The 19788-nt window shown below is 39.9% G+C and overlaps 1 protein-coding gene across 3 annotated transcripts in view; it reads right to left on the minus strand.

Annotated features, from left to right (window-relative positions):
• Nucleotides 1-434: 434 nt before the first annotated feature.
• MLLT10 (MLLT10 histone lysine methyltransferase DOT1L cofactor) overlaps nt 435-19788 on the minus strand; it is a 129902-nt gene continuing 110548 nt past the window's right edge. Inside the window, exons 14-21 of one of the 3 annotated variants that reach the window (XM_062633650.1) lie at nt 19419-19491; nt 14980-15134; nt 12885-13073; nt 12390-12478; nt 11903-12264; nt 4604-4706; nt 3728-3940; nt 435-2029 (exon numbers count right to left, since the gene is read on the minus strand). In XM_062633650.1, the coding sequence (XP_062489634.1) occupies nt 1985-2029; nt 3728-3940; nt 4604-4706; nt 11903-12264; nt 12390-12478; nt 12885-13073; nt 14980-15134; nt 19419-19491 (1229 nt within the window). In that variant the 3' untranslated portion in view covers nt 435-1984. Of the gene's footprint in view, nt 2047-3727; nt 3941-4603; nt 4707-11902; nt 12265-12389; nt 12479-12884; nt 13074-14979; nt 15135-19418; nt 19492-19788 lie in introns of all 3 variants that reach the window. The other 2 variants (XM_062633649.1, XM_062633651.1) reach the window with 2 other exon arrangements.

Genomic DNA, 19788 nt, shown 5'->3' on the forward strand with positions numbered 1-19788 from the left:
GATGCCATTTCACATTCCCCTAGTGTTCGTTCTGAGTGTTCTCATTTACCCATCTTCTTTCAGGACCCCACTTTTACCCATTTGAAAAGAAAATGTTCCATCCCTAGGCCTTGAGCAGATGGAATAATAAATATACAACTGGCACAAGCCTGTGGCAACACCATCTTCCTGCTGCTTGTTCCAAAAGTTTCACAGCAATTCCTCGTTGAAACATGACTGCAACTGTGCTTTTATGTCCAGCAAGCACAAGTCCAGCACTGCAGCTGCATCAGGCCTTTGGGAAACAAACTGACATAAAAAACATTTTAAAGACTTTGTCTTAATAAACGTTAGCGGTCACATGCCACTGAAATGGCTCCCGTCTTGCGGTGTTAACAGCAATAGGCTGCTCTTCCACCAGGCTGATGTGCACACAAGCAGTTTATACGACTATAAACATTATTAAAGTTTATTAACAAAAGCTTTGTACATATCTTTTCATACACTTGGAATTTTACATCTTGTCAAAATAACAGCACATTTCCATCTTACCTTTTGTACAAATTGTTACAGAATATCCACCAGTGGGTTGAGTAAGTAAAATAAACCACTGGGTTACTTTTGTAAAGTATCTACAAAAGTGATCTGTGACATTTTAAAAAATTCCCCAGAACATATAAAAATAAATTATTTTTTTACTTTGTCAATTAAATCTACTAATTAGAAATATTACAAATCAAAATATCAATGTTTTCTTATGAATTTTTCACAATACAAAACAGATTCACAAAACTTTATTTACAGAAATGAGGTAAGAACTGTGCAATGTTTAACTAAGAAACATATTGCAGAATTAACATGTTCTTCCAAGTAAGTACACAGTGGAGGTCTAATTACAGCTGGGTCATTTCCTCTAATAGCTCCCACCTTGGTACTGGTAGTGGTCATTACCCCATTGAAGCTGTCCTTCACCACACTGCAGACTCACGCCATCAATCAATCAGCTACTGTCGCGAGCGTTGGAACACAAGTTCACCCGTTTCAACCACTGGTTAAGTGTTAGTGGGCAATAAGAACTCACTTTTTTGGTAATTTATTAGTGAAAATGGACCCAGGTAACAATCTGCCTGAGCTATCTACAGTGGTATAAACACCTCTAGTAAAGGCAGAACAAGGCTGCTGGTGCAACACAGAAGATTCCTGCTGCTAACAAGGACACGTCTAGTGCATGATCAGCTGTTTGCAGCCATTTCATCAACATGGAGGTAGCAACAGGCACTTGGTTTAGGCCAGACACGACACATACTTCTTCCCGTGTGGCCTTCTCATCTGGTAAGAAAACTGTGACCGGAACCACTCCGGTTCCTTTAAAAACCTCAGAATCTAAAACCTACACCGAAATCAATAAACTTTGGATTCCGTACTGTAATTCTTACTCAGGAAAAACTCCCACTATATAACAACAGGAACTTAAAGGAATAAAAACTTCAGAAGTGGATTCCCTTATGAGTCAGGCTTCAAAACAGGTGTGTAAAAAAGAGCAAGTCCCAGCTGCCATCATTAGCTTGTCTAAAAGGATACACTGCAGCTGCAGCAGCGGAGCAGACTGGCAGGATTGGGTCAGTCTGGTTTGTAAAACTGCCCCAAAACCAAAAACTGCAGGACTGCAGACAGTTCTCTAGCCTTTAGATTTCTAAGATTAGGACTGAAGAGTCAAGTACATGTTTCGCTATGGTTGAATCTGTACTTTAGTACCATCATAGTGACAAAATAATTATGGTTTGCAGTTTTATCTACTTCACAGTCTGAAACATTAAACATTGCATTTTAGTGCAACAAGAAAGCAAACGAAAGCCTACCAAAAATCTCCTTATGATTAACCTTTTGCTGTGCAGTGAGAGTTCCTTGTTGCATTTCTTCAATCTGCAGAAAGGCAGACTGCAGCTTGCAGCCAGATGAAGTGCTTTAACAGCAGGACGTGCAGTTCTCAAGTAGCATTCAAACGTCAACTCTTCTCTGACGCAACTGGTCCAGTTTTATCATTGAGCCTCTGTGTAAGAGAAAATACTTCTAAAAATCAGATTATAACATACAGAGGGAGGTAAAATTAAATGCATATAAAGGACGAAGCAGATGAGTACATTTACTAGAGCTACCCGAACGGTAACTTTTGCACTGTAAAGAATCGTCATGTATTGCAGAAGAAAAAGGAGGAAAGAATAGTCCTACACTGAAGCAACTCACAGGGAGGTCATCACAGCCAGCATTAGAAAACACAAATTTTGCTTCTACTTCCATTCCAAGACTTGCTGTTCCTGGCTGTTGGTCTCTCCTCAGAACTGCATGATGGTCAAGACAAGCACCAGGTGATCCCTGCTACCCCATGGAAAGAGCTGAAACCCACGCTCCTCCATCAGAACAGAAATACAGTTTCCATCTTGCCTCTGCCAAGACTGTCTGTCATGAATTGCTACAAAGACATTTCCTGCAAGTACTGAACCCTCATTCAGTGAGCATTCAGGAGTGCTTGAAAACCTGTTCTAACTAGAAATGAGATTTACACATTCAAACTTTTGGCAAATAGAGAATTTGTCAGAAATTCTTTTTTTGATTAAAATAGTTCAACAATCCACTGCAATCTCTTTCAATCCTAACCTTAAATATAAATAAATAAAAGCAATTCCAAAAGAAATTTATTTCTAAGAACAGTTTTCTTCAAAAGATGTTCTGAGATTTCCTGGAATTGTTTACAGCTAACTGCTGGAAGAACGAAACCTAGGATTGTAACAGCATACTTACAAAATACACTAGTGGTGCCCAGTCAACGCTGCCCAAACTTACTAATAGCCATTTCAAGAAACTCAAACTAAGGTCACAGAGAATAGTTTGTTCTGATGTAACCCAAATACTCCATTTGCTCAACTCCACTCACTGATTTGTAGAAAACAAGGGGAGATAATTCAACATACCAGAACAAATCATGACCATTTCCCAGTGAAGGCGAGACACTGAGCAAAGCCCTATGCAGAGCCCTGTCAAGTCAGTGACAGGGATGGAGCGTGACCTTCACAGAGCCCTGCACTTTGCAGCGTGGCCACAACATCACAACAGACCAGACTCCTTCCCTTCATCCTCTCTTAATTGTATAACCCTTAGCAAATTAAGTCTATTCTCTGACTCCCTGAAGAAAGAATTTCTGTTTTGGGGATAGAGCTTATAGGCAAATGCTGAAGACAATGGAACATCTTTGTCTTGTTTCCTTATCTTTTTTCTTTATCTGTCCAGGGTAAGTCCTGTTTTATTTCACCTTCCCAACAATGGGCTCCTCATCTCCTAAGTCATCAACTGATCTCTGCAGGTCCACAGTGCTTGGAGCCTGGCCAGGACAAACTCTTCCTTCAAGTAAGGTGATACAAGGAATGATCTACAAAATAGTGGACACAAAGCTCGGGAAGAAGGTGGGATGAAGGGGGCTAGGGCCACAGTTGTAATTACAAGAGGAGGATTGGTGTTCTGATCAAAGGAAGCAGGAGTGTGCAGCGGACAGGTTAGGTGTAAGTGACTACAGGTTCAGGAGAGTTCTAAACCTCATTCAGTGCAGGGCAAGACTCAAGAAAAAAAAAGAAATAAAGAAATCAAAAATATCCACTGCCCTTGAGTTGCAAATTCAAGCACATGACTTGCTTCTTGTCTTTTAGCTACCTTATGGAAGTAACTACATTGAAAACAAGGTGAGAAATATACTTACTGTCACCTTCTGAGTTGCATTATCCCCATGAATTGTAAGGAATGGGTTAGTAGAAGCTGCATTAAGTGGTGAGGCCTGTGTGCCTGAAAGCAAGTTGTTTATGGGTATCTGTGCTCCTCCAGTAATCTGCAATTGCTGTACTTCAGACTGATGGTGTTGGTGGTGGTGATGCTGTTGCTGCACTAATTGATATAAAAGGGCCTGATGTTGTTCCTTGAGTAATATAAGGAGAGGGAGGAGAAAATAGAAAATAAATCAAGAATTAGTTACTGAAAAATAGCTCCTCCCAGGGTTCTTACTTATCCAGATCTTCAGTCAGTGCAACTCTGAACCTAATCCCAGCTAATTTAGGTTACACTAATGAAGTTCCACAAGACTGTCGGAAAGGGAAGTAAGTACCTATAAAATTCCCTGAAATCAGTAGCTCGGCAGAAGTTCAAAGTTAAGCCTGAGAAGAACATCAAACCATGTTTCTCAAAGTAATAAAACTACATAACCATACAAATGGCTAAACCAGTTCCCCAGTGGCCTATACGGATACTGCAAGGTAAAGACAGCTCACAAGGATATTCTTAGAACCCATACATGGTCCCAAACTCTGCTGCCAACAGCTGATGCTGAGAGATACAAGCCCCCATGTCCACATGGGGCAAAACAGGACTGAAAGCACTAGGAAGCGATTCTTCCAGCAATACACACAGCCCAATGATACCCTGTAATTTAGCATGACTATGATCCAAAAAGTTTGAAGGAACTGAAAAACTAGTTATCAAACCCTGTAATTTCAAGTTAAACACATTTCTATTTCATCCATGGAGTTTATCCATGCCTTAGAATACAACAGAGGAATGAATCGTAATTAACTGGTAAACTTACTGATGTGAGTTGCTGGCTACTTAGTAACTGCTGAAATTGCTGGTGCTGTTGATGGAGTAGAAGTTGTCTCTGCTGGTCAGGAAGTAATCCTAGTCCTGAGGCACTGTAGGGATTGACAGAGTAATACTGTAGTTTGTATGAAAGTATGGGAACTTTTTACTTCAGCTTTCCATTGAAACAAAGAAAATATGTATATAAATAGACAGTTCCTATTTAGCATTTTGATTGGATGCTGTCAGGTAATTTGTCCACTTGCAATGTTGATACATACCTAGACATGACCACCACCACCCAAGTCTCATTTATGTCAAGCAACAGCAACATCTTGCCTCTATAATGTAAGTCTACAATGTGCATGTTATTTTAAACTCTGATAATAATTACATTTCTACTTTTTTTTCAAATACATTCATTATACAGAAAGGCCAGATTTTACATTATAAGACAGCTCTCGCCAACCTTCAATACTTTTCTAACTAGCATTTACTTTGCCTTGCTTTCCTTGTAATTCGCATCTTTTGCTATATTCAAACCTGCAACTATTGCCTGTACCTTGTCTGTAATTTAGCGAACACATTCAGTCTTGAAGTGGGCGAGCTGGTGCTGTGTGGAATGAAGCAGGCTGCCTCTCCGCTTACCTACTACTTCACTTCCAGGGCCTGTTTTCATGCCTACATAAAACTTGCTGCAGCTACTTAGGAAACAGGGCAGGGAACTGGTCAAGCTGAGAACTGGTCTGAAATAAAGGGTTTCTGCAGCTGTGCCAGTTCACTGCAAGACCAACAGCCAGAACAAGGGTGGGAAGACAACTGGATTTACTTTCTCGGGAGCAGTGTTACCTTTTACTAATTTAAAACACCCTCTGAATTACTGAGGTGTAGTTTCCCATAGGTTTATACCGTTACTGAGAGGTTAATTACTGCCTTTCAGCTGTACGTTTCTGTCCCCTCCCCTTGCACTAGGACTTGCACAAGGAGCTGCATCTTGTGGGAAATGAACTGAATCTGAAGCCAACACAAAACACACTGAAAGATTATCTATTTTAGAATCACAGAATAGTTAGGGTTGGAAAGGACCTTAAGATATCTAGTTCCAACCCCCCTGCCATGGGCAGGGACACTTCACACTAAACCATCTCACCCAAGGCTTCATCCAACCTGGCCTTGAACACTGCCAGGGATGGAGCATTCACAACCTCCCTGGGCAATCCATTCCAGTGCCTCACCACCCTTACAGTAAAGAATTTCTTCCTTATATCCAATCTAAACTTCCCCTGTTTAAGTTTTAACCTGTTAGCCCTTGCCCTATCACTACAGTCCCTAATGAAGAGTCCCTCCCCGGCATCCTCATAGGCCCCCTTCAGATACAGGAAGCTGCTATGAGGTCTCCACGCAGCCTTCTCTTCTCCAGGCTGAACAGCCCCAACTTTCTCATCCTGTCTTCATACAGGAGGTACTCCTGTCCCTGATCATCCTCGTGGCCTCCTCTGGACTTGTTCCAACAGTTCCATGTCCTTTTTATGTTGAGGACCCCAGAACCGCACACAGACTCCAAGTGAGGTCTCACAAGAGCAGAGTAGAGGGGCAGGATCACCTCCTTCAACCTGCTGGTCACGCTCCTTTTGATGCAGCCCAGGATACGGTTGGCTTTCTGGGCTGCAAGCGCACACTGAAGCCAGCTCATGTTCATTTTCTCATCGACCAACACCCCCAAGTCCTTCTCTGCAGGGCTGCTCTGAATCTCTTCTCTAATGTATTAATGTAGATGAGGTTATTGTGTGAAGGCACAAGCAGTAGTGCTTGCCTACCAGCAAGAAGATGTGCATAGGATGACCAACAGGACAACAGGATTGCTTGTTCTGACTGGTAGCAAAGAATTAAGTTAACATATCAGCCACAATTCTGCACAGTTAGGCTACAATCTTTTAGTCCCTTCAAGACAAAATAAGTATCTTCCCTTTCTACAGTAGTTGGCATATTGTAGCCTGGCTCCAGGATCACTTTAACACTTAACTTTGTATTAACTAGACAGTATGAGAATACCCATAGCATCACCATTCTCTTTGCTGGGACAGGGCAAGCAACACAAACTGTTTCATCTTCATTGAATGGCCTCAGTGCTATGGGAAACATGTGCTGGGCTGCATTTAATATTTCCTACGGGGAATGGGAAATGTATGTCAATGTGAATTCTATGGGGCCAGATGAGATCCATCTGACAGAGCTGGCAGAAGCGCTCACAGAGCCAGTTTCCATTGTTTCTCAGCAGTGCTGGGTAACTGAGGAGGTCTCAGTTGACTGGAGGTTAGCAAATGTGACCCCATCTACAAGATGGGCCAAAAGGAGGACCCACAGAACCACAGGCCTGTCAGCCTGACCTTGGTGCTGGGGAAGGGTATGGAGCAGAACATCCTGACTGCCATCTCCTGGCATGTACAGGACAACCAGGCAATTGGGTCCAGTCAGCATGGGATTATGAAAGAGAGGTCCTGCTTGACTACCCTGATCTCCTCCTATGACAAGGTGACCTGCTTAGGGGATGAGGGAAAGGCTGTGGATGTTTGCCTGAACTTTAGTAAAAACTTTGATGCTGTTTCCCACAGCATTTTCCTGGAGAAGCTGTCTGCTCATGGCTTGGATGAGTAAAAAAGCCTGGCTGAATGACCAGGGACAGTGTGGTGGTGACGGAGTTAAATCCAGCTGGTGGCCAGTCACAAGCGGTGTTCCCCAGGTCTCAGTTATGGAGCCAGTTCTGTTTAACACCTTTATCAATGACCTCGACAAGGGGATCAAATGCACCGCCAGTAAGTCTGCAGATGACTTGAAATTGGGTATGAATGTTCATCTGCTGGAAGGCAGGAAGGCTCTGCAGAAGGACCTGGACAGGCTGGACCAATGGGCTGTGGCCAGTGTATGAGGTTCTACAAGGCAAAGTGCTGGGTCCTGCTCTTGGGCCACAACAACCCCATGCAGCACCACATGCCTGGGGAAGAGTGGCTGGAAAGCTGCCCAGGGGTGTTGACTGGTGGCTGCTGAACATGAGCCAACCTGTGCCCAGGCGGCCAAGAAAGACAAGAGCATCCTGGCTTGTATCAGCAACCGTGTAACCAGCAGGGCCAGGTCAGTGATCATCCCCCTGTACCCACCACTGGTGAGGCTGCATCTCAAATTCTGTGTTCAGTTCTGGGCCCCTCACTAAAAGAAAGACATTGAAGTGCTGGAGCAGGTCCAAAGGGCAACGAAGCTGGTGAAGGGTCTGGAGCACAAGTCTGGTGAGGAACAGCTGAGGGAACTGGGGATGTTCAGCCTGCAGAAAAGGAGGCTTAGGTGGGAACCTTATCAACTCTCTACAACTACCTGAAAGGAGGATGGAGTGAGGTGGGTGTCGGTCTCTTTTCCCAAGTAACAAGCAATGGGATGAGAGGAAATGGCCTCAGGTTGCACCAGGGAAGGTTTAGACTGGGTATTAGGAAATACTTCTTCACCAAAAGGGTTGTCAAGCATTGGAAAAGGCTGCCCAAGGCAGTGATAGAGTCACTACCGCTGGAGGTACTTAAAAGACATGTAGATGTGGTGCGCAGGGACATGGTTTAGGGACTTTGTAGAGTTAAGTTAAAGGTTGGGCTCAATCATCCTAAAGGTCTTTTCCAACCTAAATGAATCTATGATTTCCCATCACCTACTTTAGTATCACTTTTACCACTCTCCTGGTTCTCAAACCTCCTGTCAATGGTCTTGAATGGTCAAGATGTCAATTCTACTGACCTTGTCCTGTACAAGCCATTTTGCCTCTCATTATTCTTGCTGTACTGATTTTCCCCTTGACTTATGTAATTTTCTGAAACTCCATAGTCAGAACTGCACATAACATTCAGGTGCACACATACCAGGGATTCAACGTGACAGAAAACAAAACGGGTAACATCATTCTATTTATTCCCCAATAACTCCTAGCAATGTTTGTTTGATGAAAGCAGAAATGACACTTCACCTATCCAAGGAAACTCCTCCTGAGCTACAACAGGAAAAATCAGGCCTAACAAGCTAGAACTGTGCATATGTTTGACAAACAATGACAATGACACTCATTGATTAATTGAAATTCCTTCAAATAGCTTAAATTGTATCCAAAATATTTGTAGCAACTGCAAGAAATAAGCACCTTCAGTCTGACTAACATTACCATTATTTCCTTTTTTTTACCTCACTGTTTCTGTATTCTTCTATACTGGAATGGATGTTCTCCACTAGCTTTTTCATTCTTTTATCCCATTCTTTCTTTTATTCCTATATCACGTTTTACCTTTGCACTTCTCTTTTCTGCTGCTGTTCTCCCGTCTCTTTATGTGCTCTGCCTTCCTCTCTTGCTCTGCATCGGCACTTGAAAGAAAATACCTTCAGCGACAAAACACTGCAGCTCCCACACTTTGCAGAAGCAGCAGTTCAGTTCACTGGATTTCACCAGAGCCTTCTCTAAACCAGCTCAGCTTGGAATGTAAATGGTAATAGTTTCTAGCTTTCATTAATAGGTCTATGATCAGTCTGAAACTCTCCATCCTAGAGTCTTCTCTGGTTGAGAGACTGGAAAGAAACAATCCTATCTTTTTCCTTAGATTACTTAATCTCCCTGTTGAGAGCGATCTGTATTAAGCCATCTTGTTCCCAGAAAAGGCTCAAGTAGTTTTCTCTGCCAAATGGATGTGGGCTCTTTTACATAAAATTTGAAACTTTCTCAAACAGCAGAGTGCAAATCAGTGTTTTCCGACGTCCCTATATCCCACAGTTAAAGAGCTCACACGAATAAGGACAGTATGCATAAAGTCTATCCTTCACACAAAACCATCCGAACATATTCTGATCACTGGGAGGATACTCTAAGTAACAACTTGCAGGAACATCTGGGAAGTCTTTTAATTACAGCTCAAGATACCGAAGTTAGAAAGTAGGGCTGAACTCTCATGTGGCTTTCCATCATCTGGTGAATACCAGTTTAAAGCACCTCCAAACTGATCACCACCATGCAATCTAACCAGGTTCAGAGAGCAGCACAGTAGCCAACCTCTGTGGCTGCGCATGCTTGTTACCACTGAACCTTCTCCACTTAGTTCAAAGAGTAGTGATACCTACAGGGGAATGTAACATTATAGAAATAGTCAAAATAGTTGCCACTGAAACAGCACTGAACTCAAGAGAGGCAGGAACAAGCTGTGCCCATGTAGATTCAGAACCAATAATCTCAAGCACTGGAAAATACTTCCCCTGCTCCTGCCTTCATTCAAAGTCATCCCACAGCCTCCTCACAACTTAGTTCCCAGCAACAGGAAAGTTTTTACGCATTTTTCACTGAAGTGTTTGTAACGGAAGCAACAAGACTGAGGAACGCACACATCATTGCTATAATCACATTAGCACTCATCAGCATTAGTGCTTGCTCAGCCTCAACTTTTTTCCTAGACGAAACTAGCTCCTTCTAAACCAGAAATACTGAAAACTCACAGAAAATGGAGGCAATTGTGAAACACTTCAAAAGGAAGGGGCTCAGCAAATCATCTGCATGAGCTCAATACAGCAGGGAATGGTGTGAAAAATGCACCTTTAAATTTAATATAAACATTAATTTTATATAAGCATTATTGAGGGAGCACTGCAGAAGGAGATAATGCAAGAACAGGAACAGCAAAATGGAAATGCTGGCAGAGTTGTACATCATATGCTTGTAACAACAGGAAATAGGGAATCATTGGAGTATTCCAGACTATTCTAAGAGTTAGAATGAGAGTTTATGAACAAGATACTAGTTGCAGTATTCTGCCTGAACCAGAGTAGTCTACCATTAGGCTACACATTCAAAAGTAAAAGCAGTTAAGAGAGATATTAATAAAAAATAATAATTTGAGATAAAACTTCTGCAATATGGTCAGAAATATAACCTGTGCATAAACAATATTGTATGAGAAAACAGCAGCATGACCAGTATATTTTGGCATTACCTGAAAGTGGAAAGCATTACACAACTGGTTAATTTTACTGATTTTTGCCTAGCATTTCTCACTCCTCCTCACAAGTCTGGGGATAGTAATGTAAAATTCTTGTGTTTTCAGCAGACCTCTGATACTCAAAAAAAACCCAACTTTTCATTAACAAAATGTCTTTTAACCTATGAAATCTTATGTTCCTACATGATACAAACTATGAGAAACAGAACCTCCTCAGTGAAAATACAACAGCACATCAAAACAATACAATACAGTTTTTATGAGCCTACTGCAGCAACACCACACATTGATATGGTACACAAACATTCAGGAGCTGGCAAACAAGCAGGAAGGAAAGAACTGGGAAAAGAAGCTACAGAACTAGGGAACCCTTGCATCATTCCAATCACATATGCCTTTTTTTGGCATGTAATCCACCATAATCTCCAAAAATAAACTCTACTTAAAGGCAAGTAATCCACTCCCTATTTGCAGGCATTTCTTTCTACATAGAACTGTAGTTTTCCTTCCTAAGCAAAAGATAATACGGGGGGGGGGGGGAGGGGGAAGGGGAGGTGGGAGAATGAGTTATCCCAGACTCTGCTCTATCCCAAAATACTTCCAGACCAAGCAGCCCATTCCCCTTGGGGGAAAGCAGCTGTCTCCTTTTGTTACCCATTTGCCTTGCAGCTCAGGCAGCAGCAGTTTATGCTAGTGAGGATACCTGGTTTTGGGGAAGAGTTGTTACAAACACTCAAACATGGCTCCTTTTATGCGTTTAAAAATCCTTAGGAACACCACTTGAAAAACGCATTTTTTTGTCTCTGGAGTCAGATGCAGAGGACTGAAAACACCATGCAACTGTGCTACCGCTCCGGTTAGTTATGCCTGTTGCATCTTTAATTACATGACCGTATACTGTTCTTCCTCTTCCCCTCCCCCCTTCTTACTGCAACAAATGGTAGCTTTTCCAGCGCTCCTTTAATCCTGGAAGAACAATTGGCAGAAGAAAGAATATTGTTTTCTGAACTAAAAAAAAAAAAAAAGGAGCTGAAGCACATTTGCATAATTACATTTGTTTGGGAATGTGACTTGATTAAAAACCAGGCACTGGGATTTCCAAAAGTTAAACAGAAAACAGTTTTTCTTTAACTTGACTATTCATGCTTCCACTAAATGTCCTCTTCGTTTCATTCACAGATCAGGAGCAGAACAACTACAGCCTAATGAAGAAACAGTACATTTTGAATAGGACGGTTCAAAAACCTAGCTAAGCTGAAGAACAGCAAGTACTATCAGGGGAAACAAAACCAGCAAATTCTTACCTGTTATTTAACGTGGTTGGCAGAGGATGTGTTGCATTGGGTGGCACGGTTGCATGAGTGAGAGGAGAAGGGTTCTGTGATATTGTTGCTGGGGTCTGAATTACCCCATTTAAAGCCCCTACAATTCCATTGATTGCCAGCTGGCTGGCTGGCAGCGCTCCAATTATTCCACCCACACCAGGCACTGCAGGAATGGTGGAGGTTACAGTCTGCATACCACTAGCTAGTGCCCCCACTGTCACACCATTGACCTGTTGAACTCCTGTGACTCCTGAGCCTTGCTGAGCTGGACTCTGCCCAGCAGGTGGTGGAGTGGAAAGAGCTGATGAACTGCTGGTGCTTTGTCCGCTGGAGGTTATCTCCTGGTGTAAAAACAAACAACAAAACCCCCTCAGCTGCATAAGATTTCACCTAACAGCACAATGCAAGGACTATGAGGAGTTAACTTGTAACAAGTTTAAGTTTGGAAGAAACAAATAAAAATTACCTGATTTAATACAGGAAGAGAATTGTCCGGTAAAAAACTGTTTCCCAGATGAGGGCTTTTACTGCTGTTCAAGGAATCAGTGCTAGGTGCTAAAGTAATTATTTCAAAAAACACACAAAGGTTAAATTTCTGCAACATGTGAAAAGATTCAGAATAATTTGACATTTCAAAATAATGTCAAAGGTAAACATAGAAAAAGTCAACCTTAAAATCATTCTGAAGACTAAAATATTAATACATCAGTGAATCAATAGAGTCAAACAGATGTGCTCCAGGCTGAAGTAAAAAAGAAACTGCACTGGAACAAGTAGCAATGATTCTTATAAATCTTCCCATTTACTTTCAAACATTTAAATACATTAACAATACTTATGTCTATATTCATCCTACACATACATGCAATCCCTCCATCAATGGCATATGTGGATGAAATAGCTATTTCATAGAAATATGGGTTTGAGTTACTCTGACACATCCATACTCTCCACTACTTACCTGCTTGTACTGGAAAGGCATGTACTTGATGAGAAGGGCTAGGATTTGAAGTTATTGTTGGAAAGGGCACCGAAAGCTGTGCATTGAGTAGCTGAAGCCGCTCCTTCTTAGCGGTCAGATTCTTTATTTGTTCTTCTAACCGCCTATTTTCAACCTGAAGTTGGTGTAATGATTTCAGCATTCCTAAAACTAAGGTAAAAATGCATGTTATCTTTCACAACCACTTTCAAAGAATGAATAATATCTCAATTGTTTTAATTTCTGTATTACAGTTTAAGACCAGCATTAAGTCATATGGAAAATATAAATAAAATTATTATGGAGAGATAAATTACAGAAATTTGACTTTAAGTGGAAAGATTTAGGATCAATCTTGTGTAATTTAAAGTGCAGGAAAAAAGTACATAACATGTGATAGTAATTTTGCAATATAGCTACACCCTGGCTTAAATACAGATAAAGTCACATCATTAAGGCTGACAGTCATTTTAAGCAAACAGCAGTACATGATAACTGATCCCCAAACCAGAGTATGAAAATAGCATTATTCCAGTAGCACAGGTTAATTGCATAGTTAGGAAAAATCTATTTCAGCTGCAGTATTAGAAACTTTAAACAGTACCAAAACAGACAAAGTTTGGCAAAACTGCATTCAACTACGAACACATCCAACCAACAACATGTAGGTAAAAACAAGCGAGTTTGTGAACAGGGAGGTTTTGTGCTTTAACACCTCGCACAGCGAATCATAAACTCACAGAAAGAATGAATAAAATGTCATCCAACGTGAAGTGATCACAACACACCTTGGTGGGAGCAGGAGATCCCATGTGCTGTGAGTGGCGATCTACAAATCACCCAGCAGGGAGCACTGTGTGAGCACTGCACTTACCACCCCTTTTTGCATGAAAAGGGCATCATCTTTCTGTACTAACCTGATTTTTACCAGAGTTTTCCCAAACTCCGCTCTGGTTTCAGGACTCGCATTTCCCAACTGGTGCTGGAGTGGGACTGTGAAGCCACAGGGACAGCCTACTTTTTTTTGCCTTTTTTTTTTTTTTTAAATTCTAAATTGTATTTGTTTAACATGACCTCTGGGCCTTCTACAGGCATAAGTCTACTGGTATAGGCACATCTGGTCATTTCCCAAGGATTTAGCTTTTATCCCTCCTCTTCAAGAACATACAAAGGAACCCTCAGTGAGCCCAAATGAGATGCAATAAGACTTAGCTAAACCTGTCCTCCAGCTATCATGTTTAAAGGATTATCCCTGCATGAATTTCCTCACAATTAGCATTTTTGTCAGGATACCATTCATAAAAATACCAACTAGATAGCACTTTACACTACCAATGAGAGAAATAATATGTTCAATAAAAAATAACATAAACTCTAACCTGATATTAAAAAATAATAATTAAAAAATGCATTCAATCTTTGTCTTTAATGCTGATATACTGTTGAATATAGAGATCCAGATAAATACGCAGGTACTCATCACTTATGCTTTTAACATATTCTCTTGGACTATACCACTCTATTAAACATAACTTGAGAAAATAATGATTTGCTTGCTTTGAGAATTTGAACACAATGAAGATACAAAAGCCTAGCAGGGCACCTGCCTAAGATTTGTAAATACTTTTCAGAACAGCAATAGAAGTACGCAGTTTAGATTTAAAAAATGAACAATATAACAATAATAAATTATTATGCCAGTTTATATCACACAATGTAAAGCAAACTGGGGAACTGTGCCATGCTATTTACAGGAGTGGATCTAAGACTCCAGAATTAATTTCCAAACTCTGCAACCAAACAGCTGGATCTGCAAGTCACGTCCTCTTGCATGACACAATTCCCCCATCCATAAAAATGTAGATAATTATAAGGAATTATTTTGTAATCTACTGAAGCCATGGGCTACACTAAGAACTCCATTACAATTATACACAACAGTTACATTATACACTACAGCTAAATTTCTATTCACAGCAGAAAATAAGGGTTTTTTTAAGTTCTTGGACAAGCACTGGAATGGTGGTTCTGAATAACAGTTAACAAAAGCAATAATAAACGGAATGCGAGTACTTACTGTCACTAGGGGTGCCTTGCTCTAATAAAAACTGTTGTCCTTCACTCCATTGCCTCTCCAGAAGCTGTTCTATGCTGGCTGCTACTGGGGGCAAATTTTCCCCACAACTGTTCCCTGATTGATCATAGCGAATCTGCAAGCTGCTTACAGGGGATCTGTTGAAAATATTGCCATTTATTTTTTAAAGAAAAGAATGGAAGGAAACGCATTAGGAAAAGGCTGTTGAAGTTTCTTACCTTACATCAGCCCCTAGCACCTACGTATCTTACAAATTCGAGACTAAGTTAATTCCTCAAAATCATTAGGAACTCCTGGTTCTCACTGCGAAGGCATTATAATAAAACACGTAATATTTCACAGCAAGAGAATTTATACTGAGAAAGCACATAACCTTTTCTTGCATACAGACCAACGTAACACCTAACAAACAGCATTGTATTAAATTATGCACTACATACTTCTACAGCAGTAAAACATTGTATATGCATATATAAAACACCTGTATTAAAAAAATCTTCAAACTTTTCCCAGAGAAAACTGGGAAAATAAAAACATTTTCTTAAAAATCAGCACAGTAATGGTACTTCCACATAGGAAGGCCATATATAATCCCACTGCCTAACTTGTTCCCCCTCAGGACCTACGAGAGGGCTACTTTTGCATTAGATGGAGAAGAATTAAACCTGTGAGCAAAACCAGATGCTCAGTGTATTTCTGACTTGGGATTCTGGCCTCATGTGTGCATGGTTCCATTTCTCACACAGGACCAACACCAAAGCCCACTAATTGGGCTGGCCGGTGGATTTTGGTTGGTTAGTTTGTTTTGTATTTCTATCAACTGCAGTGAGCTCAGATTCAGATTCTTACGTATTAGTTATTCCTGTGAGCAGCAACTATTGGTGCCATTACAGGATCACAGCCATGTTGTTCTACGTGTAGTGCAGACTTAGCAACAAGACCACCAGAGTCCCAGTACAGGACGACATACAGAGTTCAGGAAATCAGTGTGCTAATTATGATTAGCGTAATAAGCAGTGGTCACAGCACATTAGCTACCTAATGACTGTCAAGAGTTTTGCAGGCACCAGAGCAAAGCCATTTTTAGAGAAAAGGTTTTAAGTAGGTGACTTAAGAGTCTGTAAGTATTTATAAATAATTCCCCTTTTGCATACAGGATGAAAGAAGAAAAACACTTGTTAAAACAAAAAGCCCTGATGAATGGGTAACCAAGGTAGTGCTTTTTGACAAGAGATGACAACTCAACAGCATTTAACAGTTCAGCACAGACATGGCAAAAACACCCTTAAAACTAGTTGTTTACACAATGTGCTGAAGTGATAAGGTTTATGCAGAAACACTCTGAACAGATGTACTTCACTCCACACAAACACCACATTTTAAAAAACAAAAGAAAAATAAAACACAATACACAATCAAAACGAAAACCAGAAAACAAAATACAGAAAAACACCACGACCCCCCCCAGCAACTTCCTTCTCTGTAGGCATGCTTTTGAAGGGCGCATAAGCTACTCTAACAGATTGCACCATTTGCATTATAAATCACCAACAAAATTCTTCTTGGGCTTACGACTGTTTTGTATCAATTTCACAAAGATAGAAACAAATCAACACATGACTCTATAACCCTCTGCAATCCTTCACTGGAAGTCTGTATAGAAGGAGAAAAAGAAAATCAAATCTAGATTTTCATGTATCGCAACTTTAGTCAGTCCATCCTTCTCCCAGCTTAACTCACCCACTAGACATGATCTTGCATATAGGGATAAATCCTTATTTCAAATAATATGTAACCATAGTTTCCAACAGGATTATAAATGTGCTATATACACGGGTCCAATGCTGTCACTGAGAGGGGAATCCCTTGCTTCATGTTTCATACTTTGCTTACTTTCAAAACTGGTTTTTGTTTAATCCCGCAGTACAGTTATTCATACTCTTATAGTATTAATTGGAATTTAGATATTAAGGTATACGGGCATTTAGACAGAGGCATACGTACATATTTTGATGCAGGTATTTACATAATACATTTTAAAATCAAAGGTTAAGTATAGGGTAAAAAAAGTTCAGGTGCCACCTTGGGAAACACAGCAATTCCTTTGCAAAACAGAAACAGCTCACATATACCAAGCATATTTATATTTCTCATATATATATATTAAAATCTTAAATATGACAGCTTAAACATTACACTGTGGTTATATAGAGGAACAAAGATATAACAATATGGATCTGAAATGACCATACAGCTCATGAGTCACATATGTCTTCTCCAAAAAGCTGTGTCATCAACAGCAAACAATTGTTTCTGCAAGTGTTTTTATTTTAAGCAACTATTTGAAAATGACATGGTTCTTGTGGAGAAGTGTGTTATTTATGTATCTCATAAGCTTCAAAGGGAACAGAGTCAGAACTTGCAGGAAAATAATGGTAACAGACAAAGCAGGTAACATTCAGAGTTGCCAAGTTTTCAGACGGCAGATTTTTGAAGTTACCTTTTAAATCACTATAAACGGTCTTTTAAATAATCATTTTTATATACACACTACATATATATATAAACCAAAAATATTTAATTGGGGCAGGTGTGGAATTTGCTACACATTTTAGAAACACTGACGTACATCTGCTCTTCCTTATTACACAAACCAGGGGTGAAATTCGCTGACTACTGAACTGAATGGCTAAGTTACCTAAATTTTTTCCATGCTAGGTACTTCAGACCAAGTTTTTCTATCTTTCCATTTTGGAACTACAGCAGTAATTTCTCCTCCACCACCCCTCCCCCACACACCTTTTCTGTCTTGTTCTTGGACAAATCTACTGCCAAGCAAAAGCTATCTGCTCTTTGCGAAATACTACAGCTTCCATATGCTGAAGGAAGCTCTGCAATAGTGGACTGAGGTGGCCTTTGTATCATCGAAACCAGCTGAAATTTGACCATGTTGTGAGTGCTGGAATGTATATATCCTGAATACACACTCCATAGAAGCATCATACTTAAGGAGTTTAGCTTCTCAGATATTCTACGTAAATACAGCCTGTACACAACTTACGGCCTACCACAAATCGTATGAAGACGTCTTTGCATATTAACTAAGACGACATTAAAACTTGTAATTACCACAACATGTATGCGGAGGAGAACTACTTAATCAAAATCAGAAGTTCTGGAATTTCCTAATTGTTGAGCATTTCCCTCTGCAAAATTCTCTTAACTTACTTGGCTGTATATATACAAACCCATTTCTTACCTATACAAAGATTTATATGCTAATGTAAATATATGCTATTTATAACAAGAACACAATCTAAACTGATTGGTAAATTCTCTTTTTATTGTCTTAGAGGCAACACATATTGGAAAGCTGAAAAGCCAGTTCATGACTCGTTAATAGCACCTAAGTACTATAATGGATATTCTCACCCCATTCGGCAAGAAGTCGTTTTTGATTAATGAAGGAATATAATACAAGATCAACAACACCAGCCATGTACATTAAATTATCTAATTTGGAGGTATTTATTATAAATTACTGTAATAAACACATGCTGTAACAATCAAATTCATTGTTACAATGCTGTATCTTGTAACTACCATTTTTTTAGGTGTCCTAAAATCCTTTTTAAGATAAAATCCCAGTGGTGAGCCCCCAAGCAAAAAAAAAAACCAAAACAAAACAAATAGTAATAACACTGTAAAATCTAATTCACATGGAATAAAAATAGTCTTTTGAAAACAAAGGTTCACTTAAAATACAGGGAAAATATTACTGAAGTATTTAAAAGACAATATTGAAATTTTAACAGCAAGTATTTTAAAACAAAATAACATGATGTAATTCTAGCAGAATTCTCATGCCAAACTTCAGTAGTAGAGGTGAAATGCAGCAGGACAAAAAAGGTATTTCCCCACCCCCACGTGAGAACTGTTGCATATTTTGAAGTGGTGATGGATAAGGAAGAAAATATTTGATTGATATTTTTAATGATGTTTAACTACTCAGACCACCTTATTCCCGTGATCATTGTAGCCTTAAATCTACGGGATTTTGGAATTTTTGCAAATAAGATTAAAAATAACTAATCTGAGATAAGTAGTACATGTGGAATAAATCATAGATAAATCCGTCTAAAGCAAGTCTCCATTTCCAACATAAAGTCCTTCATTTGTAAACCTAATTTCAGTTGATATAAAAGTAAATTTCAGCATATTTTTTAGCTATCTGGACATATTAGGGTTTTGGGATTTTTTTATCTTCACAGAAAAATAAATGTATGTACACATGTGCGTACACACGCACACAAATATATAGGCTTTTAAAACACTTACGTATTACTAGTAAAAAGACAGTGAAGTTTCCAAATCTTAAAACATTTCCTTTGCCTGCACTCCCCAATGTAAATAATGCTTACCGTGGTGAGAGACTTCCTCTGGGTGAACCTCCTCTGCCAACAAGGCTGCGGCTATTATCTCCGAGATCTTGATCTGCAGTGTAAATATTTCACAGCTGATAAATCGACTCATCTTAGATAAGAGTTTTAAAGCTGATGCAGATATTTTAAAAATACCTTAAATCTCAACTTCTATCTGTAGTTACTGCTGAAGAGCGAATACGTAACTAGTTTAAGATTGCTGAACTGTATCATGTAAGGTGTTGTCCTTACACATTTCTGAGGCTGTACCAGGCCATGGATTATGTTCACTTCTTTCATTCCTTTCAGTTTTACAGCACAGAAGCGTGGTTTGCATTTGCAGTACCCTCCCCTCAGCCACTTTTAATTT

This window comes from Pezoporus occidentalis, unplaced genomic scaffold, assembly GCF_034315485.1.
Source record: "Pezoporus occidentalis ecotype Australia unplaced genomic scaffold, CSIRO_AGI_Poc_V1 ctg40, whole genome shotgun sequence".
In the NCBI taxonomy this organism is placed as follows: domain Eukaryota; kingdom Metazoa; phylum Chordata; class Aves; order Psittaciformes; family Psittacidae; genus Pezoporus; species Pezoporus occidentalis.